The sequence below is a fragment of the Dermacentor silvarum genome, chromosome 5 (assembly GCF_013339745.2).
Source record: "Dermacentor silvarum isolate Dsil-2018 chromosome 5, BIME_Dsil_1.4, whole genome shotgun sequence".
NCBI classification, from domain to species: Eukaryota; Metazoa; Arthropoda; class Arachnida; order Ixodida; family Ixodidae; genus Dermacentor; species Dermacentor silvarum.
The window spans coordinates 147,781,227-147,807,269 of NC_051158.1; the positions used below are offsets into that span (position 1 = coordinate 147,781,227).

Consider the following 26,043-nt stretch of genomic DNA (forward strand, 5'->3'; position numbering starts at 1 on the left):
TACTGATAATGATGGTAATTTTATCTCATGCTGGTTACGCGTGCACGTGTTAGCGATAAGCTAAGTTGGAGACTGTACAGCTATGTTGCTTGAAATTTCAAAAAGATACGCTTAGCTTTAATGCGAAGGTTATCCACGGATAGCCTGAATGGTTTATTAGGCGCCGCTCTAGAAGGCATTAGTCGCGCTTGTCGCTTTGTAAAAGAAAAATATTCGCGTATTTAAAAAAAAGATTCCTGGAACTTGCGTGCATTTGACAAAATCTGTTCATTATCCTTGGAAGAAGTAAGCTTGGCGATGATAGGCCTTTGTTTTTTGTTGTCGAACCTGTCCAGCCAGTGAACACGCTCTAATGACGGGCTTGTCATGGAAATGCCGTGGCTATCAAAACAGAACTTCGAAATTTTTTATGAAGTGGCCCAATCCTCTTTAAAGTCGTCTTCTAGATCAAGAAAGAAGACTTTGGACCAATGTATCTTATTTTAAGCATCATGGCATCTATTTGTAATTGTCGACAGCTGCGTCGTCACATCAGGTAAAACATCCACAGCCTCGGAAGGTGCAGGCTCAGATAGACAAGCGTTCTCTTCTTCAAGCGAAGTCACATTTTGTACTCGGGCGTTTAATTTTATTGTCAGCCGCTTTCAACCTATCGGAAACAACACGAGGGGCATCGAAATTCCCACTAGGCCCATCTACAAGACGTCCCACATTAACTTTCTCTGGGATTTCTACTTTACGCTTGAGTTGTTTTATTTCGATTTCAGCGGTTACATGTTTGGAAAGTAAAGCCTCATAACTTTCTTTGAGGTCAAGTGCTGCTTCAAGGGCATGGGCAAATGCGTCGGCTTCACGCCTATTCGTACAGCCAGGATTTGACTCCACATAACCCTCCTGGCAGTATTACGTGACACGTGGCAGTTTTCCTTCTGCCACGTAATCCCCACATGAAGCCTCGACAGTGTAGGAGGCCAGCAGTGCAGCAGTGGGGACGCTGCACTGGAGCAGACCCCGCGACAGGTGCCTTGATCTGCAGGCTGAACAGGTACCTAGTATACAGTTTCACTATTCGCATTAATAAACGGTCACATATGGCACCCCATGCACCAGACAAACAGCATGACAATCATTCCAATATATATCTAAGCTCTGGAGGGCACGACACCGCAAGGAGGCAACAGTGCGGAGCGTTATACAAGTAACTATCCTGAAAGAGCATAGGCCGTAAGCGTTGCACTTTCCCCGCGGTGTCGAGCCCAAACTTTAAAGCTGCAGAATGACGTTTATATCCAGTGCTGCGCAGTCCCACTGTAGCGGTGGTATATCTATGTTGCCAGTTGAAAAGGTCATTTCTATCCAAGGCTGGAATTCCGAGCGTCGTCGACCGCCAATCATGAGAGTGGAGATCTGATACAAGCCAAGACGAGTCGGGTTCTCCGGTGCACTTAGCACAGGAAATCTTGACAGACCCGGAGGCATATCTCCGTCGACAGCCGGTGAAGGATTCCATTGCGCAGAGATTGGGAGTCGGACAAGTTGACGTTCGTCTGGAACAAGATACGGCATCCAAAGGAAACCAGGAGGAACCCGGCATAGCGCAGCACACTGCCCAGGCAGCAGTAAACTGAAAGGGCATACACCGTAAGCGTTGCACTTTTCCCGCGGTGTCGAGCCCAAACTTGAAAGCTGCAGAGCATCATTGCATTATTAGCTTGATGTTTAAAGAAATTCTTATTATTTTCCAGGTTTCCTCGTCAATAAATTTAAGAACGAACATCAAACACCTATATTGGCTTGATTTTATTATTGTGGCTCCAAAAATTTCTCTACTTGCCGACGTCACAAATAATAGAGATGAAATTTCAACCGCATATTCTTATCGCAAGGCAATGCATTTTTACAGCGAAGCTGTTAAGGGCTCACTCTTCGATGGTCGCGTCCGGAAATCGAAAAAAAAGTTGTCGCAGTTTCACCTGAAAGGTGAAGCATCAATTGCGATAGCAAATTTGTAGAGAGCTATACGGAGTAATGATGTTAGCTTTATCAGCTGTATAAACTTGGACATGCAGCAGCACCGGCAACGCGCAGAACTGTTGTCGACGCCGTCGGCGTTTTGCCCGCGTTCGCTCAAAATGCGTGCGGCGTTGGTGACTGTTGCCGGAGCCTCTGATATAAATAGGCACTTGGTGCCGCAGCTAAACGTCGCCTCCCTTCCCTCCCCCTTCCCCCCCTCCCCCACGGCCTCTCGCGCATCGGAAGAAGGCGCGTTTGCTCTACATATATGGTGATTGTAAAGGAGGAAAGAGACGCCTACTTCTGCAGCCCTTAAGGAAGCACGGCGCAGAACGCGCGTTTGTTCTCCGCCGTGCGTTCACTCCCCGTGAAAGAGCGCGTCCCTCGCGCCCTTTCACTCGCACATACTGCGTTCGGTGGCGCGCGGCCACGATTTCATCTCCATTGACGTCATACGGAACCTCACGGCGACGGCGACGGCGACGGCAGAAATCTGCTTTTGAGTGTCCATATAATTGCTATCGCAATAAAAAAAACTCTCATTGGCTATATGATGTATGTGTGAGGGCGAGGGACGCGCCCTTTCACGGGGAGCGAACGCACGGCGGAGAGCAAACGCGACTTCCCAGTAGAAGGGGAGCGTTGGGTGAAGAGGGCATCGAGGCACCCTAGACTGTGCGTGTGTGTGCCCTCTCTCCCATTGCGGCGCATGTGCGCAGATCTGCCGGCCTCTGCCGCCTGTCCGACTCTCTCAGTGCGCCGGGCTGTCGCGTGCACCGTATCTTGAAAGAGATCTGCAACACCGCTCCTACCTTTGTGTGCGCTGTGCTTTCGCCGCTCAGTTTCCGTTGAAGCGATAGACCGCATCGACCTTCGCCTGCTGCTGCTGGCGCGCATGCTCGCGCCAGCGTTTTGGCAGCACTTGTGTGCGGTCACACAAACAACGCGCAGAACTGTTGTCGACGGCGGTGGCGTTTTGCCCGCATTCACACCCAACGCGCGTGGCGTTGGTGACGTCTTTATGAAGAACGTTCCAACCTTTGCCGTACACCCTATGGCGGTGTGCCATAGCGACTATAGGGCCATGGTCCCTGTGGTCAATCAATAAATAAAAACCACCGGATCATGTATATTTCTCATTCTTTATTAGTTCAAATTACCAATTATACCATCACATCTTAATAGTCATAATTGGAAATACATAATTCCCACCATAGTACAACTTCGCTGGTCTTCAATCTCCATCCCAATGAAAAGGCTGACAGTTTTTATATTACGTTTTTGCCATACTGGTGGCGCAACTTCAAAGCTTGCAAAGGTTTTTCATATGTTGGCGCACAAATGGAGCTGCGTGTGTGCGGTGCCATTGAAATTTTGTGCAGACTGGTCGTGCTCGCCCTGCTCGATAAAGAAGAGCAGTTGAAGTTGCACTTATGACCTTATTTCCTTAATTTTACCATCTACCAATCTTCAAATACAGGCACCATTTCAAATGCCTTATACCTCCTCAGATTCAAGCATAAAAAATGCCTCTTCCAATGCCAAGTTATACTCGTCAAATTGTTTGAACTGCAGTTTATTTTATAAGTTTCACTTTCATAAGCCTCATTGAGGAGCGTTCCATGCGACAAAGACTGTGATTGTTTGCAATTTTGAGTGCCAAATGAACCCGTTCACAGGACTGAATTTAGACAAATCTGTGAACCATAGTGGTCTAGACATACTTATGCGGTATGCGTGGCCTAGTCATTTGGCCAAAATTGTTTTAAGGATTGCACACTTGTTGAGGCATAAAGTTATACAAGCACGATTGCTGAACTGTAACAGTTGGTTTATTGCTCTGCGAGAAATATTTATATTTTTGCGCACACAGCCTATACGCTCGTAAAACAATGGAGGATGGAGTGGTTTTAAAGGTGCGGATTTAAACAAAACAAAGGTCTACGATCACAACCAAAATAGTAAGCGAAGAAGCAAAATAATATATAATGGCCAGAAATACGGACAAAATACATAAACTAAAAACTAAAAACCAAAATAATACATGAACATCGCTATTGAAGCCATAAGATGAGCAATTTTTTTCTTTAAATTGCGTGGAAAGAAAACTGGCACACGGCCCTATTGCCAAGCCCAGTATCCAGTGCTGAGTGCGACGCCTGATTATGGGTCCAGTGTCGCGTGCTGGATGCTGGGACACTGGCAAGGCACGCCATACTGGGAGGCGATTGGCGTGGGGTACTGGTGGCAATTGCAGCTCTAGAGCCAGAAATAGGCGGTTCCTGGCTACCGTATATATTTTTTCGAATACAGAAAGCAATAGTGAGCGGTTTAATGCAATAAAAAATAAAAAAAGTAAAGAAAAAACACAAACACTACGACTCGATCCTCTGACCTACATATCCCAAGCACCCGAACCTTACCACCACGCCACGCCACGCCACAGAGTATAATTTGCCATCTCAACATGCGGAAGCACTTTAACTTTTGCACATACATGTCTCACACAGACATGACAGATGCGTTAGCGCCCCGCAACTAAATGTTACGCCTGTATCAGAAAGAAAAGTTGTCCGTATTCAATAGTATGCCCGGTAGTGCTGCAACACTGATTTTTATTTGCGATTGGTAAACTAACTTGGAAAAAAGTCGCAAATGAACCGCCGACCCGGGACGCTGTACGAGCTGTCACTGCCGATTTTGACCGCCGTTTCTTGTTTTTCGTGAAAGGGAAATGCAGTATTTCCTTAGTTCGACAATGCATTTCAATCGATACGTCTGTGTAGTCACATATATATCTCCGTCAGAGAAGAGGTCGGTGAGTGCGGCTGGCAGCCTTCGGCGACAGCACATATACGTATGTTTATAACGCGTCATACCGGCGCTCATCGCTTGTTGTGCTGACACTGTACACACGAAAAAATGGTCTGTTTAAAAACACCGATGGGAAAGCTGAAATACAGAGTGATTTATCCTGCATAGACTTGTTGATTCCTCAGCCCAAACGGTCCGATAGTGTGTAGACGGATTCAGCGGGTACGGTAGACCTAACCTTCGGTGGAAGCGAACGATCTCTGCGCGGGTACCTGATGAATGCGAAAATGTTTGCATTTCAGCCTCAGGACCTTTTAACTATTAATTATAGTACACCAGGGAAAGCGGAAGCGCAAGAATCGCCTCAACTTTGTTATCAGTGCGTTAATATCAATTTGCGGCCGGCTTTCTGAGGCCGTTCGAACACGTATGAATGGCTGCTGGCTATTGTGTCGACTGCACAACACCGCGACAACTCGCAGTCATCGGTTGCGTACAAACTACTAGAAAACTAGGGGTTATCTGCGTTTGCGTAATTTCGTTCACGAATTCAGCTATCCGCACAGTCAACAGAGAAACGCATAAAAGCAGCGTCGCATATGCAAGGGCAGCTCACGCACCTTTATTCCAAGCTGCCACACCGCTGACCAGACAGGCATTTATGACCCCAAAATATAGCACTTCTTAGGACAGGAGACTAGTCATCATCATCATCATCAGCAGCAGCAGCAGCAGCAGCAGTAGCAGCAGCAGTAGCAGCAGCAGCAGCAGCAGCAGCAGCAGCAGCAGCAGCAGCAGCAGCAGAAGCCTATATATTATGTCCACTGCAGCACGAAGGCCTCTCCCTGCGATCTCCAATTACCCCTGTCTTGCGCTAGCCTATTTCAACTTGCGCCTGCGAATTCCCTAACTTCATCATCCCATCTGGTTTTCTGCCGACCTCGACTGCGCTTCCCTTCTCTTGGTATCCATTCTGTAACCCTAATGGGCCACCGGTTATCCATCCTACGCATTACATTGCCTGCCCAGCTCCATTTCTTCCGCTTAATGTCAACTAGAATATCTGCTATCCCTGTTCTCTGATCCACACTGCTGTCTTCCGGTCTCTTAACGTTAGTCCTCAGATTTTCCGTTCCATCGCTCTTTGTGTGGTCCTTAACTTATTCTCAAGCTTCTTTGTTAACCTCCAAGTTTCTGGCCCATATGTTAGCACCGGTAGACTGCAATGATTGTACACTTTTCTTTTCAACGACAGTGGTAAGCTCCCAGTCAGGATTTGGTAATGTCTACCGTATGCACTCAAACCCATTTTTATTCTTCTGTAAATTTCTTTCTCGTGATCAGGGTCCCCTGTGAGTAATTGACCTAGGTAAACGTACTCCGTTACAGACTCTGCAGGCTGACTGGCGATCCTGAATTCTTGTTCTCTTGCCAGGCTGAAAGGGTGCGCGTGTTGGACTTTGCCAGGTTCAGTTTCCATTTGCGGCCTGTCCAGACCCAGATATTCTTAGCAACCTCTGCCGCGTAGCAGGTCTGACCTCCGCCTTGGTCAGGTGCTCCGCAGCCACTAGGGACTGAGGGCCATGGGTCAATTGTCGGAGTCATGAGGGAGGCTGTGGCCGAATACTGCACCAGGGAGGCCAATTCCTGTTCTGGTGAGGGAGTGACTTTGATGAAGCTCAGTGGGCCTTCCTAGTTTGGTTGCACCTGAACTAGTATAGCCCCACTAGCTCTCGGTAATATATACATTTTTTCTTGCCGGTGTCAGGCACCACTCCATGCCTGAAAATGTAGTGGACTGGAGTAGGATTCGAACTTACGACCTTCAGATTTGAAGCCGGGTATCTTACCTAATTGGCGACTACTACTTGTCCATAAAATAGTATCAAGCATTCAATAATCAACGGGTTTATACTTCAGCACTAGAGCACAAACAAAACCAGCGCTGTTTCCAATACGACCCAGCTAACTCCAGCGACAACCAGCGCTTGTTCAGCTCACACCAGTGTGCCCCAGCGTCATAGCAGTGAAACCAGCGTCTCGTCCAATGTGACGCAGCTCTTATCCAGCAATCTCACCAGTGTCCCAGTGACTCCCAGTGACTCCGAGCGTACGCCAGCGTCCCCAGTGCGATCCAGTGTCAAAAAACGCGTTGGTTTCACACTGTAAGGCACTGGAACACGCTGGTTTTTGCAATAGGGGGAGAGCCCCTCGTGCGAATTTCTATCGCTTTTTAATGCTGCGTCAGATTGTTCATCTAATTAACCCAGCAGACCAACAGATATGGTTAATCGGTTGCACGAGAGCCGCTCGTTATCGAAATCAGGCGCCTACAAACGCGAGAGACGAGTATGGTTGAAGAACTTCACTCTCTCGTGGTGTTTGTTTATGTACAACTGGAGTGGTACAACTGAACAGCCGGGAGGCTGCAGCCATTACCAAGGCGAATAAACGTCATGGTATACGAGATGATTTAGCGATCTTACATTGTTGAATAATACACAGAATGTGTGTTTTTTTAGTGTGACTTGGCAATCATATCGGGAACTCTGCAATATCAATTAACTATGCTCAATTGACAACCCGACTGAGTGAATGATGGAAAAGCAAGCTTAATGTTCTCTGCGATATGGCTAAGATGTGCGCTTGCTTCGTCAGTTCGTTGAATCTGGGCCAGGATATTATCCCTATCAGACAATGTCTTTGTGCCCCTTGTGTGTTTCACAATTACTTATGAACGTTATGGCCTCGCTATCACCATTTCTTCTGTCGTGTATAACAGTCAATTATCGTCAGAGATTCCCAGGAAGGCTGCCGGCTTTATATAATTGCCGCCTACCTACAACAGTCATCAAAGTACTGGGACATGAATTAACCCACTAACGCCGACTTGTCTGGTGCCCGGGACACGCCGCGCTCGAATGGAACGAAAGGGCCAATGCTCTAGCTCGAGAACTTATCAACCGAGCGGATCATCAGCATCCGGTCAACGAACCTCATTTATCAACTTTTAAAGACATTTTCGCTCACCAGCATGAGCCATACGTCAAAAATGTGGCGTTGCGCACAAATATTTAGATAGGAAGGACGCACAGAACTCAGTAAAATACAAACGGATGTTTTCTCAAATCTTCCAAAATAAGTACAATTTATCCGACCCTGTATCGAGAGGTTTTTCCGCGGTGCGGCGGCTCGCCAACTTTATAGCACATATCTTGGGAGTGTGATGAAAATCCCGGCAATTTAGGGACTTATCTGAGTAGCAAAGTCGTAAATAGCAAGGAGCAGTGGGAGGCACAACATGCCAGCTCTGACAAGGAAGTGCAACTGGCACTTCTGGGTCACGTCAGACGAGTGGTTGAAGTAAGTGGGGTCCTGCAGCTGAGGGCCCAGACTTAACGTTCTGTTCCCCTTACATCTCTCCCCCTTCACAATAAAGTTTCTTCTCTCTCTCTCTCGGCGGTGTTTATTTTTATGGTCACCATTTCTTCTGCAGTGTTTGTTTTTGTGGTAGACACCGATATTAATGTTACCTCGCTAGCGCCTTTTCTAGCTACGGTAGCGACCTGTGTTCTTCTGCACCATCACCTTGGATCGTCCGTGTACCTCATGGATTCGTCCTATCTTTTTCCCACGGTCTCGTATTTTTTTATATAGGGTCATTCCACGTGAAACGTCCCAGCCCAAAAACCCACCATCGTGAATTTTCTTGAAAAAATTGGGCTAGATGGCTATTGTGTGAAGAAGGTTCCACCCAAGTATTTTGGTCGAAAAAAAAATTTTTGATCACGTGAGCGCTATTTGAAGTTCCCGCAAAGAAGCAATAGTTGGTTGGATGTAAATTTTTTATTCAAATCTGAAATTAGGTGTAATAACAAAGTTTATTTTAGAGCATTCTAGAGGCATCCTTCTTTCATATAATGCGATAAGTGAATTCATTTTAAAATTTATCGCGTTTATTTGGCTCAGTAAAAAACAAGAAATGTTGCATTTTCAGAATTTTTTTAGCATAAACTTCGCAAACTTTTCGACTACAATATTCTTTCTTCCTTTTCGCATTTTGCTATAGTGTGTGCTAAAAATAATTTGAAATTCTTAAGGCACATATTTCTTTAGAAAAACTCCTCCAAAGTTGGCAAAAAGTGGATTTTTTTGCAAGATTCATGCCACATTTAAGCCTTAAGGCCCTCGATATAAAAATATGTCGATAGCTCAATATGCGCACCGGTCTCTTAGCTAGTTATTTAGAAACTTTTATTCGAGTAAATTTTGTTTGAAGCGAGAAAAAAATTTTTGAAGTCAACAACCAATATCACCAGTAGGCATTGCGTACGTGCCGCCGCTCCCCTCGTCGTCTGCTCGTTGTCCGCTGCGCATCGCCGTCTGCCGCCCAGTAGACGGCGGCTAGTATATCGGGGGATAATTTTTAAGATTTATCGAATTTTTGAAAATCGCCTGTAGCAGATATAATTCGAGTCGTTGAGCTGGATTGTTCAGAGGCGGACAACACTTGCGCGAGAAATCGAAACGCATATTGAACTAATTAACAAACAACTGCTAATTAACTTCCTAATTAATTACTTTACGGCACATATTGCAATTTACGAATTGTAGCCGCCGAGTGTGAAGGACGCATCCACTTGAAATTAACTTCCAAGATGATACCAATGTTGAGATATTATTTCCTAAAGTGTGGGACGAAATAGGTGGGCGGTTACTGTCACTTTAAAAAAATTACGACCATATTTTTTCGAAATAGATTCTTTCGAAGAATTTAAATCAGCAATAAAAAAATCGACCCTCGGGGGTCGCATTTGGCAAAACAATTCGACCCTCAAAGGGTTAAATAAATCACAGTTTCACTCGAAAGGTGAAGCATCGATTGCCATAGTAAATTAGTGGAGAGCTAGAGGACGTAAAGATAGTAGTTTTATCGGTCGTATAAACTTGTAAGCATAAGAATACCAAGTAAATCAACAAGCATGCTATCACGCATGCACAAGCAAACATGAGCACATCTCACTCGATGACTGCTAAAAACGCGCTGTCAAAACGCTGGGGTGAGGCAGCGCGGCGCAGCAGCAAGCGAATTGACCTTCGTGCTGGCACTCCCATCAACGCGAACTATGCTGCGAAAACACAGCGCAGAGCTGACGCTGTCCCTGACGCCGATTGTTTTCACGATACAAGCCGCCGGAGTAGAACGCTCCCCCCCTCCCCTTTTTTCTACGTGTTCCCCCCTCCCTACTCGCAGGGCGAGTAGGGAGGGCTGGAGCCTTATACTCTGGGCGGCACGAATGTCAATTCGCTCGCTACTGCAGCCGCGCTGTCTCACCCGGACGTGTTGACAGCGACTTTCCACGGTCATAGAGTGAGATGTGTTGATGTTTGCTTGTGCACCATGCTTGTCAATTTACTTATTATGCCTATGTTTACATGTTTATACGGCCGATAAAACTACTATCCTTATGTCCTATCATCATATTCGTCATCATCAGCCTATATTTACGTCCACTGCAGGACGATTGAGTCTTCCTGCGATCTCCAATTACCCCTGTGTTGCGCTAGCTGATTCCAACTTGCGACTGCAAATGGCAGGGAGACTCATCGTCCTGCAGTGGACATAAATATAGCTGATGATGACGATTATGATGATAGGACATAAGGATAGTAGTTTTATCGGCCGTATAAACATGTAAACATAGGCATAATACGTAAATTGACAAGCATGGTGCACAAGCAAACATGAACACATCTCACTCTATGACCACGGAAAGTCGCTATCAAAACGTTGGGGTGAGGCAGCGCGGGTGCAGCAGCGAGCGAATTGACCTACTCCGGCGGCTTGTATCTTGAAAGCAATCTGCGTCGGGGACAGCGTCCGCTCTGCACTTTGTTTTCGCAGCATAGTTCGCGTTGATGGGAGTGCCACCACGAAGGTCAATTCGCTTGCTGCTGCGCCGCGCTGCCTCACCCCAGCGTTTTGACAGCGCGTTTTTAGCAGTCATCCAGTGAGATGTGCTCATGTTTGTTTGTGCATGCGTGATAGCATGCTTGTTAATTTACTTGGTATGCCTATGCTTACAAGTATATACGACCGATAAAACTACTATCTTTACGTCCTATAGCTCTCCTCTAATTTACTATGGCAATCGATGCTTCGCCTTTCGAGCGAAACTGTGATTTATTTAACAAAATGCTCATCTCTGCATTTAAGCACACAAGTAACCGCCCACCTATTTCGTCCCACACTTTAGGTAAAATTATCTCAACATTGGTATCATCCTGGAAGGTAATTTCAAGTGGATGCGTCTTTCACACTCGGCGGCTACAATTCGTAAATTGCAATATGCGCCGTAAAGTAATTAATTAGGAAGTTAATTAGCCGTTGTTCTTTAATTAGTTCAATATGCGTTTCGATTTCTCGCGCAAGTGTTGTCCGCCTCTGAACAATCCAGCTCAACGACTCGAATTATATCTGCTACAAGCGATTTTTTTAAAAATCACATAATATCCACGAAGTGAATGATGATGTGTGGGCGAAGCACCGGGGGATCATTCGGGTATACCACAGCTAGGGACGAGAGATAAAGAGAGCGCGCGTCGGGAACGAGAGAGAAAATTACACCATGTTCCCGTAGGGGAACCCTGAGTAGAATGCGAAGCAGTCATGGGGTCGACTCAAGGTAGTTTTATCAGCTGTATAAACTTGGACATGCAGCAGCACCAGCAACGCCCAGAACTGTTCTCGACGCCGTCGGCGTTTTGCCCGCGTTCGCACAGAACGCGCGCAAAGTGGAACCGGAACCGGAAGTGGAACCGGAAGTAGAACCGGAAGTGGTACCGGAAGTTGAACCGGAAGTGGAACCGGAACTGGAACGCCATCTAGTGACTTCTTGTCCCTGAACTGCAGTTTGTATGTACTTCTAGGGTGCCTCGATGGCCAGCGCCGCTTTCAGGGTGGGGACACCCACGTTTTTCGGCGCCATCTTGGTTCTTTCCAATACGGAGGCGCTGGGCGTGTGGCGGCTGGAGATTAGCCATCGGGCAGAAAAAAAAGGGGGTGTGGGCGTGCTAAGGGTGATACCGCCGCGATTTAAATGCAGATTTTCTGCTTTAACATCTAATAGGCAGTTTCTTTGCATAAATTGCTCGTTTCAAACGAGGTTGTCCGACACTTTTCACGCAAACCCCGACTTGAAGGTGCCACGATTTGTCGGCGAGGTTAAGCCCTTTTTTATTTACTCATTTCACTCGTAAACGTCCCACCAATATTACTAGAATTGCACGCTTTCATGAAATTTTAAGTTTAAAGCTCCTTTAATAGTAATCTTGTTTCTTATGGTTTTCCCATCATACTTATGAAAATAAGTGAAAAATTAGGAGACGTCGCGTGAGTAGGCCTGCAGCAGTTGAGGTGCCTACTGAAGAAAAAATGAACTGAGACCAGTTTTCAACAATCAAGCACAATTTATTAAAAAAGTAAGCACTAATTATTATTTCACTTTATAAGCTTTCAGAGAGGTTCTCTGGCTAAAATGTGGTTACCCTACTGCAGGCTCGTACCTGCTACCGTCTTGCTTGCATAACACTCAGCTGGCTTTTCAGGAGTGTTAAGCCATCGCAGATAGATGCGGAGACGTGTGCACACAAATCGCTCAAGCAGTTTTCCGATCACATCTTTGTGCTGACAACATGGGTTTTCTGGCAAGGTGACATTTTTTCCAATAATTTCCTTCAGTGCTTTCAACGGTGTTCTCAGACGGCTCAGATCTTGAGCTTCAGCAAAAGACTTGAAAGCACTCTCACATTTAAAAACAAAGTCCAGAATTTGTCTGCTTGCATAAATTAAATTTTTTCCGTCTCGGACATATTCCTTTATTTGAGTAAGCTGGTGTTCCTGTCCAGGTTCTTCAGCCACTAGCATGCACATGCACACAGAGCAGTGTTCCACAGTGCGGATAATCGGCTTTAACAAAAAGCCTGCCAAGTGGGCGAGCACATCTTCCTCGAGAGAAGAAACTTCCTCTAAGTCGAGATTGAAGTCCCTTCTGTCATCACACTCTTCAGACTGAGTGATGCTTTGTGCTTGTTTGATTTCTGGTGAGAAAAAAATCGACGAGGTAGGTACTGTCATCGATTGCGTATCCGGAGGTCTTCGGTACCTTGAGGAATTGGCTTACCGACACTATTCTTAGTGCATTTTTCAGATCATAAGCACTCGGTACAGGACTCATCATTCGTACTACAGAAAACAAGTTTTCAAGGCAGTCTTGAACGAGCCTTCCAGTCAGCACAAACGTGTACCCACGCTCGTCCATCAGAACTCTATGCAGTTTCATCACTACATCCGTCGACATCAAGACCCCGGTCTGGCATGGCTTCCATACACCCTTGACGCCAATCTTGAGACACCTGATCACATCGCAAGCAAGAGTCAGAGTTGAAATGGCTTGCTTGTATTTTGCTTCATCGAGATGGCTCAAAGCAACTACAGGATGGCGCGCTGTCATGAGCGTGTACCATTGGAAAATTAGCTCGAAGAACCATGCCGTTGTTTCTGCTTCAGGAGGAAGTTCTTTGTTTTCAATCCAGAACCGAATGGCTGATGGTACTTCTCTGAAAAACTGCACGGCAATCCCAACTTTCATTTTCGTGAAGTGTCCATTTGATATGTGGATATCAGTAAGGTTTGAGGCAACCTGTAGCTGGGAATCTCGCTGGAGCTCAATTATACGTTCAACATGCTGTATGGAAACAGCAGCACTTAGTAATTCATATTTGGATACAATGTCATCACTAAGGCACATAGCATCCTTACGTACAAGGTGCCCTCTTAGGTTTTTCAGAACATGCGCAGGGTCCGGCATGAAGTGAAGTTCTTTTTCTTCATGACATGGGTGTGGTACACTGCATGTGGTCACTGACTGTCGTGAGCTGGAGCGATTTAAAGCCCGCCACATGGCACGGTTTGACGAACCCATATCACAGGTTACACACAACACACGCAGCGATATCTGTGTGCAGAGACGTATCAAGTGGAACACGAAGTCTTTCAGTGTGTCTCCAGAAACGTATGCCCCGGTGAAGTGATAGGCAATCGCCTGCTTCCATCGGGTGTTCATTCCGCCAACCATAAAAACAAGTGCATGGTTAGCAGGTTGGTCACTCTCTGGAAGCGTCGTTGTTCCAAGGAATGCGTCACTGCCACGGTCAAGTTCTAGTCCCTTTCTGATTTCCATTTCGTCCATAAACAGGACACAGTCCTTTTCAATGTCTGTCATTGCCGCAACCTTTGTTTCCATGATGTCAAATATCTCTTTAAGGACTCCTGGCTGAAATGACAGATGTTGAAGCCGCCTACAAAGTGTTCTTCTAGAAGGCAAAGGGTTGCCCTGCTCTAACAAGACATCATAGCCTGTTGAGCCGCAGGCAAACTTGAGCTGGAGAGCCTTTTTGACAGTCTCGGCACTCCACACGCATCCCTTTCTGCTCCGTTTATGTAAGGCAGACTTCTGGTCCTCATTGAGAAACTTCAGATTGGAAGTTAAAGCAGATACATTTTCTTGTAGACGCTTTGAACATTTTGTTTGTTTCTTAAGTTTCTTCTTGCAATGTAACAGCTGAAAGTTGAGCGCAGTATTCTTCTTTTGCAAGTCCTGCAACTTCTTGATCAGCTCACTTGGTTGCAGAGAAAAGACATCAGTGGACTGCCTCACATTCTTGTTCTGCTCAGTATTATCGGACTCACTACTGTCACAATCCCCTTCTGCAGCAGGTGAACTCTGAGGAGCATCGACGACAAGGGTCGTGGGCAGTGTTCGCTGACATGGAGGCTTTCTATGGCTGGGCCGGGCTGCAAAAATAAAAAAATAGTAGTTATAAAATTGCTACGAAAGTATTAGGATTAGAAGGAAACTTCCCTGAAATGTAAATATCAGGTATACAAATGGTGGTGTCCCCAAGTATCTGTCCGCCCACAATGATCATGTTATGTTTACAATGTACACACCAACTTCCTTTCATACTGCTATGCAGTAAAAGATTGAACAGGCTTACGCATTAGCATACTACGAAGAAGCATTTTCGTGCACAAGTACGTATCAGGACTACATGAAGTTTCCTAGCTTGAAGCGCGCAATATTATACCTTGCAGTGCATTCCACCTTGCCTCGGCAACGTTTGCTCCCGAGAAGGCTGACAACACATAATATTCATATGTACATTTATATATATATATATATATATATATATATATATATATATATATAATAAGCAAATAAACGCTTCCATTGCGCAAACCCGCGTGTAAGTTTTGTAAAAAAGTCTATAATAAGCAATGCACGCAACATATGCACATTACATGAGCGAAGCTTAAGCGAGTGTAGTCTGCGGAAAATTAGATAAATTCGCTCAAGAACCATGTACTGTATTGAAGAATTGGTAGGAGAAGCAAGTAAAGAAAAACGCACACAACACATGACTGCACCCTTTAGAAGACTTTGCACAATGCCAAAAAAGAAAAGAACAAAAAACATCATATACACGTTTACATACGCCTGTAGTCGAACAGAGTAGGCAACGCATTCCACTTGAGGAGCCGTCGTCCATCCTGACGATTTAATTCAAATTGATCCTGCTCAAAGTGGAGCTGTAATAATGAAAAAAAAAAACGAGGAGCAGTGCGTTATTGAAAGACGAGCCGGCAAACGAAATTGTAAGGCACTTTCTTCGCACACACCCGAGTCGACGTACAAATAAACCCGTCATGCCTACAGAGATCATTATCCGAACTCAAAAAAGAAACGAGTTTACAAGTACCCCAATACTCCTAGCTACAAAAAAAAAGTCAATTCACACACGTCTAGAATAAACCTACGCCGTCGCAACAAGTCAAACACGGCGATCACACCATACTGCAGCCTTATCACTACAAAAGGCATGCCAACATATACATGCAGCTACTATGTGAAGATGAAAAAGAATAAAAAGGGACATTATTCTTAACAACCGCATGATCCTTACCTCGCATATCTTCGTTGTGTCTGTCGGTGCCCAATTGTCACGTTTTACTTGCGCTCCCCATTTCTTCCTTCGTTCAACATCGCGGGGGAAACGAAATACCCGCTGCCCTTTTGCGCTCGATCCAGTGCATAGAGGGACACAGCAGCCCGTCATGTTTCGGTAACAAGCACAAACATCACAAGGGACTACACAAAACACGAGCTCTCCCACCACAACGCCACAACGAAAGCAAACGGAGCGCGCGTCCGTTCAGCTCGACAGCCGGCGCGAAAGAACCAACATGGCGCCGAAAAGCCAGAGCGGCGGCGCGGGGCGGTTCAAAGGCTGTCCCCACCCTGTAAGCGGCGCTGGCATCGAGGCGCCCTATGTACTTCTATGAGACAGCGCCATCTATTGCATTATACGGGAGATACTGCCGTTTACTGCCGGGAGATACGCCGGACAACGGACACCTGACAAGGTTAGGCTAAGAGGAGCTACGCCCCTAAAATTCCATAAATCTTAAAAATTATCCCCCCATATACTAGCCGCCGTCTACTGGGCGGCAGACGGCGATGCGCAGCGGACAACGAGCAGACGACGAGGGGAGCGGCGGCACGTACGCAATGCCTACTGGTGATATTGGTTGTTCACTTCAAAAATTTTTTCTCGCTTCAAACAAAATTTACTCGAATAAAAGTTTCTAAATAACTAGCTAAGAGACCGGTGCGCATATTGAGCTATCTGGCATATTTTTATCTTGAGGGCCTTAAGGCTTAAATGTGGCATGAATCTCGCAAAAAATCCACTTTTTGCCAACTTTGGAGGAGTTTTTCTAAAAAAATATATACCTTAAGAATTTCAAATTATTGTTATCACAGACTATAGCAACAAGCAAAAAGGAAGAATGAGTATTGTAGTTGAAAAGTTTGCGAAGTTTATGCGAAAAAAATTCTGAAAATGCAACATTTCTAGCTTTTTTACTGAGCAAGATCAACCCGATAAATTTTAAAATGAATTGACTTATCACATTATATGAAAGAAGGGTGTCTCTAGAATGCTCTAAAATAAACTTTGATATTACACCTAATTTCAGACTTGAATAAAATTTACATCCAACCAACTATTGCTTCCTTGCGGAAACTTCAAATAGCGCTCACGTGATCAAAAAATTTTTTGCGACCAAAATACTTTGATGAAACCTTATTCACACAATAGCCATCTAGCCCAATTTTTTTCAAGAAAATCAACGATGGTCGGTTTTTGGGCTGGGACGTTTCGCGTGGAATGACCCTATAACGTCTATCATGTCACTTCATGTGTTCAATTACGAATGCCTATTCTAGGGATGCTCGGCAATGTAATCTTTTCTCGGGCTATTAGCGGTATACAATGCGTGTTCTAGGCTGTAACGTCTACTGTCGTAATGTGTGCTACTCATGGAAGCATTGCTTGACCAGTGGGTGCGCTGGGACCCTTTGTAGCTAGCTGGCCTTGTGGAATTCTTCAAGCTTCTTCTCCTAGCTATAGAGACCGAGCTCGAGCAGCTTCTCTGTCGACGTCTTCGGCCGCACTCGCTGGTCTTGAATCAGACATAGAGGGCTCAGTAGGTAACCCTGCTAATGACGAGTGCCTTTGCAAGTCGTAGGGTATTTTGTCCACTCAGTCCATGTTAGCGATTGGCGGTCCTCTATACATGGTGCGTGCCTTGGGTGACAATTTTTGGGAACTTCAGGATGGCGGCGAGACCGGCGTCATCCTTCCGCACAGAGAGACCTACTATACAACACGGTTTGGGAGTGTCGGCCTAACCCGGAACTAAACCACATTCCAGCATCAATCGAATAGCAGATCAAAGCGCAGTGGGATGCTTGGCTCGATGAGAACCAGCACTGCTTTGTGAACAGGACCAAACTAGCAGTGGAGGTGCACGGCTTCCTACACTACGGAGGCCTACCACATCAGGCGAAGTAGTACTGGGGCGCTATAACGTAAAATGATTCCAAACTGTTTTGATTCCTATTTCTGCAATCAGCCTCCACGATTGGTCAAAGCATTTTCGGGCCACTCCCAACTTCGCCTGTCTGTCTCGCGGCGTCACGAAAACAGCGATGGCTCCCAATCTGATATAACGTATACACACTGATTATGCATGATTAAACCGCGCAAAAGGAAAATAACTATTGCTGATTCGACGCCTTTTCAGCATTAGCCCTCCGCTATTGGTCCAATGTTTTCTGGCTACGGCCATTTCACCTGTCTGTCACGCGACATCACAAAACCGCGAAAACTCACCACGTCAAAGTCACGTGTGCGCGAAAAAAAATACATTAATATGCCGAAAAAAAGTGAAAATTTTTCTGTATAGCCACAGCCTGCCCCGTTCCGAAAGGAATAGAAGATGGCTGCCCGCCGATCGCTCAGGCCCTCGCTACTCGCACATGCCGGTGAGCATGTATTTATTTGCGCATGATAAACCTTTTTGAGTGGCAGTAAAACATTATCGAGCCCTTTCGGCATGCATACGACATCGCTCTGCCAACTCTTCGTTGCTGAGGATCCGTTTTAGTGGCATTGTTATCTTTCTGTTGCACGCCGCCGCGATTTTCGACCAGCCACCGCAGGCTAATTAAGGCGTAGTGGACCAATCGCATAAGCCGGCACCACCTTATTCATGCGGTTATCTATTTTCAATGTGCTGGCTCGGCCCTATCGAAACCGTCACCACTAGAGCGTGCTCGGTGGGACGCTAGGGGGCGCGATGTAGAGAAGTCGCCTTTGCATCGAGCTCCGACGTAAATGTCCATATCTTCGGAAGTTTGAGCCCTACAGGGAAAATTCAAGAACGAGAAGAACCGCGAACACCAGGGGATCACGGAACTACCACCATCAGCACCGTAGGACCACTTCTCTGATCTCTGGAAGAGTTTTAATTTTCGAGGCGGCAACGCCACCAGCTAAGCCTAGCGTCGAGGGAACGCAACGGCGTAGCAGCTCGCATAGCTGCTGCGCCAGCCCAAGCAAGACGCAGCCACGGATAGCGGTTGCAGCGTCGGCGGAGACGCCGACAGGAGAGCGAAGAAACGGAGTCGCAACAACTGTGGCAACTGCAGGAAGGGACGTACAGCCAACGTCCTCGGATGGAAATCATGCAGAAAGAAGACCTCCCCACGTAGAAGAGGAGGAAGGAGAAAAGATAGACGTCGGCGCTTTCGCCGATAAAGAAGAAACCCAAGAGGGCTGGTGCCGCTCCATAGGCGGCAGATACGTCCCGGAGGAGAAGGTGGAAGAAGTATTAGCAAGACGAAGGGAACGAAAACACCTAAACCTGAAGAAAAACAAGGCCATGGCAGAGAGGGCGGTAGACAAGCTTGAAGTTCGCCTGCCAATGGGCACAGAGAAGATTATCCTCCGACCAGCAGGAGGAATCGACAGCATAAAGAAGAAGCTAGGGGTTTTCGCCGGAAACGCCATCCTGGAGGCGGCAGGGCTACCTCCCATGGCAGAAGAGGACATTGTCTTCAACAAAAACAACCAAACGATCCTAATATCAACCCCGAACAAGGAAAGGGCAGAGGCATTCGCCAAAATCAAGAACATTCGTGCAGGAGAAGAAGATATCGAAATGACTGCCCACCCGGCGATGCCCGAAGGGGGCAAAGGCGTCATCTACGGGATTAACCTAGAGCTGACAGAAGAACAAATACACAAGGCCTTGGACAACCCACGGAATCCAACGTATACGACAGTAAGAAGACTAGGAAGGTCATCCGAATCGGTCATCATTAACTTCAAAGATCTGGAAGTACCGAAGACCGTAAAATTTTTCAGTCAATGGATTCCATGTCACCTATATAAGAAAAAGTACGACGTGTGCTACGCATGCGGCAAGATTGGACACAGGCAAGACGTCTGCCCAGATCCAAGAAGCACCCGCTGCAGAGGCTGCGGGCTAAGAAATCCGCCGGAGGAGCACGCCTGCGAGCCGAAGTGTCTGCTCTGTGGGAAGAAGCATCAGTTAGGGGACCCGACTTGCAGGGAACTCTACAGGAAGCTCCACTGGGTTAAACAACGCGACGCGGCCCGGGCCGAGGCCAGGGCCGAACAAGACAAGGGAGGGGCGACCGCGGGCAGAAGCAGGCCGACATCGAAGGTCGCGCTACCGCCTGCGGCCAAGAAGCAACGATCCGAGTCCAGGGACAGAAGTGCATCCAGGCCCCCACCCAGGGACAACCAGACCCACTGGCGAGGCCTCCAGAAACCAGGGGACAAGCGGACCCACTCTGGTATGCCTGTCAGCTTCGCAAGCGCGGTCTCCCAAGGTAGGACACCAGAATTAGAGGCACAGGCCAATTTATTTAAGAAAGAGATAGAAAAGAGAGACGAGGAAAATAGCCAACTAAGAGAAATAATCAAAACCCTTACGGAAACAGTAAACCAACTCAAAGAGCAAGTTGGGCAGCTAACGAACCCAACAGTGCGAGCTACGCAGGCGGAGCCAACAAGGCCGCTTACCCCAGTCCAGAGAATAGCCGCCCCCCAGGCGCAGGACGAGGGCAGCATGGTAGTAGATACGGTAGGCACCGCAAAAAGAAAGGCAGAGGGGCATGAGACGCCTCCACTCGAGAGAAGAAAAAAAATGAACAGAAAGATTAACGAAGACGAGCTAGAGGCACGCCTCAAGGAACACGAGGAAAGCATGCTAATCAAACTAAGCGTTATCATAGATAAGAAACTCCAGGCTATATCAGATCATATGAACGCACTTCTGACCGCACTAGGAGGCGAAGAACGAACTCATCCTAATCCGGAGCCTCCCTCGAGCTCGGAAGCCGCCCGCTCTTCCTCATCATGGCCAGGACAGGAACTATGATTTGGCAGTGGAACTGCAGGGGCTTCAAAAAGAAAAAGGCGTTGCTGCAACAGCACATTCTAAATCAAGGAGAGCCTCCGCTTGCCGTGGCGTTACAAGAAACAGGAAAACCCCCTATTAAAATTTCAGGGTACCGCACATTCGACAACGGGAGAGGGGAGAACTGTAGAGTAGCCACCCTAGTTAAGAATAACATAGCGGTAATTGAACACGACGTGAGCACGGACGAAGTGGAGGCTGTACTCGTAGAAATCCTTACCGGCAAAAAGAATAGGGGAAGCATATTTGTCCTGAACGCATACAGCCCCCCTCGCCACAAAAAGGCACAGTTCGAGACCGCAATTAAGAAAGCGCTGAGCGCAGCAAAATCGTGCCCCCTACTGGTATTAGGGGACTTTAATGCAAAGCATCACGAATGGGGCTACACCAAAATTGACAGGAAAGGTAGAATGCTGTGGGAAGCCATTCAGAAGACAGGACTCTCGCTACTAACGGACCCGAACGAGCCAACCAGAACGGGTAACAGCATCTGCTGTGACACAACACCGGACCTAACACTAGGGCACAGGACGGGAAAAACATCGTGGAAGAACACGGGTGAAAACCTCGGCAGCGATCACTTTATAATTGAAATACAAATCGATAGGAAACTAGGGGTGCCCGTACATAAGCCAAAACAGGCCACCGCAATGGACTGGGATAAATTCAGGGATATCAGATCAACAGCAGATTTAGGCGAAATCGGAGACATAACAGAGTGGACCTCAATCGTCGTCTCACACGTGAAACAGGCCACCGAAACGTTACAGGGCGAGGACCTCCCATTCAGATTAGACAACAAGCTTAGAAATATGTGGAACCGAAAAACAACCCTCGAGAATAAGCTAAAGCGCCAGAAGTGGAACCGGAACCTAAGGAAGAAAATAGCCGAGCACAATAAAGAAATAGAGAGTTACGCCTTCAAACTAGAAGAGAAAAGGTGGGATCAAAAGTGCGACGAGCTAGAAAAGAATATGAGCCGTCCCAACACGTGGCAGATGCTGCGCCACCTCATAGACCCCACCAACACCAAAACCCACGCCAACATAGAGCAAATCAAGGCAAGATACAAATTTGACGGAACCGATGAACAGCTCATCGACCGACTTAAAGAAATCTACATAGGCCCCGCATGCGCGGCAGCGGATAAAGAATATCAGGGAGCGGAGAATCCGCTGCTGGACGAATCAATTCTAGTAGCAGAGGTCAGAGCCGCGCTCTTTGACATCAAAAAGAACACAGCCCCTGGCCCAGACAAGATCACATACGGTATGCTAAGGAACTTAGACGACGACTCTATAGTTCACCTTACAGCTTATCTGAACAAAGTGTGGGAATCCGGGGAAGTCCCTAAAGATTGGAAACATGCCAACATCATTTTAATCCATAAGAAGGGCAAAATCCCGGGTATAGAAAATCTCAGGCCTATTTCACTGACCTCGTGTCTAGGCAAATTAATGGAGAAAGTAATTCAGAAGCGACTAAGTCGATTCGCGGAAGAAAACAGCATCTGGCCCCACGAGATGGTAGGTTTCAGACCGCACCTTAGCGCTCAAGATACCATGCTAAGACTGCAACATGATATTATAGACAAACGAAAGACCAAAGATACGAGAGCAATACTGGGCATAGACTTAACCAAAGCGTTTGATAATGTCAGCCACTCTGCCATCCTCGACGGCCTGTCAGATGTTAACGTAGGGCAAAGGACTTTCGACTACATAAAATCTTTTCTCAAAGATAGAACAGCGACCCTGCACATGCAGAGCCTCAGCTCAGAAGAGATTAAATTAGGAAACAGGGGCACCCCGCAAGGAGCCATCCTATCCCCCTTCCTATTTAATTTAGTTATGAAAGACCTCCCGCGAAAGTTAGGAAAGATCGAAGGACTAAAGACGAGTGTCTACGCAGACGACGTCAACGTTTGGCTCAATGAGGGCAGCGATGCGTCTATCGAAGAAAGGCTCCAGCGGGCAGCCGACATCATAGACTTCCATGCCAAAAGTAAAGGACTGAGCTGCTCCCCGACGAAGTCAGAACTACTACTAATCAGGCCCAGGACGAGGACAGACAACGCATCTCCTCCCAGAATCTCGATAGACTTAGACGGGAAAGAAATTCCGCAAGTAGATGAGATCCGAATTCTGGGCATGCTCATAAGCAAAACAGGAAACAACCACACGACTATAGCTAAACTAGACGTGCACGCAAACCAAGTGGTAAGCATCGTTAGAAGAATCTCGGCCAGAGGCAGAGGGCTAAAGGAGAAGAACAAGTTAAGGCTGGTCCAGGCCTTCATCTTGAGTCGGATCTGCTACTCAACCCCATTTCTTAACATCAAAAAAGCAGAAAGAAACAAGTTAGACGTAATAATAAGGAAATGCACGAAACGTGCACTGGGACTACCAATCTCGACCTCAACTGAGGCACTAGAGGGAATGGGGGTGCATAACACATGGCAGGAGTTAGCGGAAGCGACGAGAACGGCACAACTCGAACGCCTGAGTCTAAGCGAGACAGGACAGCAGATACTAAACTGGGTAGGACTACAAGCGAACAGAGGAACTAAATATCAGACGTTCCACATTGAGTCCAAAATTATGAAAGCGCTCACGGTCGCACCGATACCTAAGAACATGCACCCACAACACGATCAGGAAAGACGCCAGCACAGAGCCAAACACTTGACAACAAAGCTAAGCAGAATGCCACCCGAGATGGTTGCCTTCACAGACGCCGCCCTTGGCGGAGACGGAAGCTCCGTCTCAGTGGTAGTCGACGGGTCCGGAGTAGAACAGGGCGCGATATATACAAGCGGAGTAGACGCCACGGCAGCGGAGGAAGCAGCGATCGCTCTGGCGTGCGTTAGCACGGACGCGAGGGTGATCGTTAGCGACAGTAAATCGGCAGTAAGAAATTTCTGCAGAGGCAAAATATCAGACTACGCGTACAGCATAATATCGAAAGGTCACATAGATAGAGGGATCACCATAACCTGGGCCCCCGCTCACTGCAACATAACAGGAAACGAAGCCGCCAACGCCCTCGCCCGAGCGCTCATTATCCGGGGGGGACGGCGGCCTCAACCTAACTTTAAGGTCGAGGTGCTCGTGACCTACCACGAGATCACAGAGCATTACAGATTAGGACGCCGGAAATATCCACTCCCGGATAGGTCCCTCACGTCCGCAGAGGCGGTCACCTGGCGCCGCCTGCAAGCCAAGAACCACATGTCTCCCAGATGGAGATACCTCACGCAAACGGGAAATCCGGAGGACCAATTCTGCAGATTCTGCGATAAGATAGGAACTTTAAGGCATATCCTATGGGAGTGCAGCTACTCCCCGGGATATAATTTATTCACGGATAAACAAGCATGGGAGACCGCGCTTCATAGCGAAGACCCGGCGGCACAGGCCAACATTGTCCGTCTGGCAGCTGAAGCGGCAAGCCTACTAACCCCTGCCCCTTGGGGTGACATCGGGCTCATGGGAGTGCAGCTACTCCCCGGGATATAATTTATTCACGGATAAACAAGCATGGGAGACCGCGCTTCATAGCGAAGACCCGGCGGCACAGGCCAACATTGTCCGTCTGGCAGCTGAAGCGGCAAGTCTACTAACCCCTGCCCCTTGGGGTGACATCGGGCTCCCTGGACGCCTACGAGCGGTACCGGAGCTCCGGTGTCACCCCTTACGAACAATAAAAGTTTACTCACTCACTCACTTAGAGCGTGCTCCTCGCCTCTTGTCAGCCAATTAGATAAGAGAAACCGCTGAGTGTAGACAATGTTATTGATATTGAAAGCAACAAAGGTGATCTCCTATAAACGAGGAGAGTGTTTGATTGGGTTGTTCAGACAACGCTGCGGGTCACCGCCCGATGCTTTCGTCGGTGGTTACTTAAATTTGACGTCAGCATTGGGAGACACCCAATCTCGAAGTAATATGAAAGTGCGGGGTCATACAATGTCAAATCAAACCATAACAATAAACATTGACGCACTAGAACCAATCAAATATGCAGCGAGCCAATCGCCATGCCGAACAAGCCTTGCTTAGATCGAGCAATGCCCACTTCCCCAATCATCGAATGTGGCACTGGAACGTATCTTTGTGCTACGAACAATTGTCTAGCCTCCAGTGATCTCGAGAGAACGGACACGCATACTGTCACGAAGATAACTATTTCGAGCTCGCCGAAAGAGAACAGCCTTTTTTAATGATGACCGACACTCAAGAGAACGCGTCCACACCTACGCCCTCCGTCATCTTCTCTCTGGCGATCATGTGACTGTAGTGGGCAGCTTACTTCGCGTCATTACTCCCCACATGAAAAGCGACCGTGCCGGTAGCCGGTTTGAGAGGGTAAAGAGCATTCCTTCGCGGGCGTAGTACTGCTTCATCAGTACTACGTGGACAATGTCCGCTAGTACCCGCCGTCGGCTCGGGCTCATATACTAATATGAGCTCGAGCCGACTGCGGTTTTGACGATCTTGTACGGGTCAACGTATCTGCGCAGTAATTTTTCCGACAGCCCCTGATGACGGATGGGTGTCCACACCCAAACGTAGTCGCCGGGATTTTACTGAATGTTCCTTCGGCCACTGTTGTAACGGCGGGCGTCAGCACTCGGCTGGTTGCGGATGCGGTTGCGAGCGAGCTGTCGAGCTTCTTCGGCTTTCTGGACGATGTCAGCGTTGTCACTTCTTGTTGTTCCGTTGTCTACCGGGAGCATGGCGTCTAACGGTGTTGTGACGCAGCGCCCATAAAACAGTTCAAATGGTGTGAATCTGCTGGTTTCCTGCGCAGCCGTATTGTATGAGAATGTCACATATGGTAGAATTTGGTCTCAGGACTTGTGCTTTACGTGAACGTACACCGAGATCATATCGGCCATAGTTCTGTTGAAACGCTCGGTTAGTCCATTAGTTTGTGGGTGATGGCCGTGGTTTTTTGATGATTGGCGTGGATCGGCGTGACGATCTCCTGCATTAGGTCAGCTATAAACGCATTTCCTCGATCGGTTATTAAGATGGAAGGGGTGCCATGACATAGTACGATTTCTGTAGCGGTTCCATGGAGGACAGTTTTGGTTTCTGCGTACCTCGTTAGGTAGTCCGTTGCGACGACTATCCATTTGTTTCCTGTGGACGACGTAGCGAACAGACCGAGGAGATCCATTCTCACCCGTTGAAACGGTGCTGGAGGAGGTTCCAGGGGTGGCAGAAGACCAGCAGATTTCAAAGGTGGAACCTTGCGCCATTGACAATCCCGGCACCTTCTCACGTAGCGCTGAG

General features: G+C 47.3%; 1 protein-coding gene across 1 annotated transcript; it reads right to left on the minus strand.

Moving 5' to 3' along the window:
- Window positions 1-1,445: 1,445 nt before the first annotated feature.
- LOC125945789 (uncharacterized) lies at window positions 1,446-16,005 on the minus strand. Its single transcript, XM_049668078.1, has 5 exons — window positions 15,853-16,005; window positions 15,385-15,478; window positions 15,191-15,216; window positions 13,962-14,717; window positions 1,446-1,547 (listed from the first exon to the last, which is right to left on the minus strand). The coding sequence occupies exons 1-5, from the start codon at window positions 16,003-16,005 to the stop codon at window positions 1,446-1,448; spliced, it is 1,131 nt and encodes a 376-aa protein (XP_049524035.1).
- Between the last annotated feature and the right edge of the window lie 10,038 nt (window positions 16,006-26,043).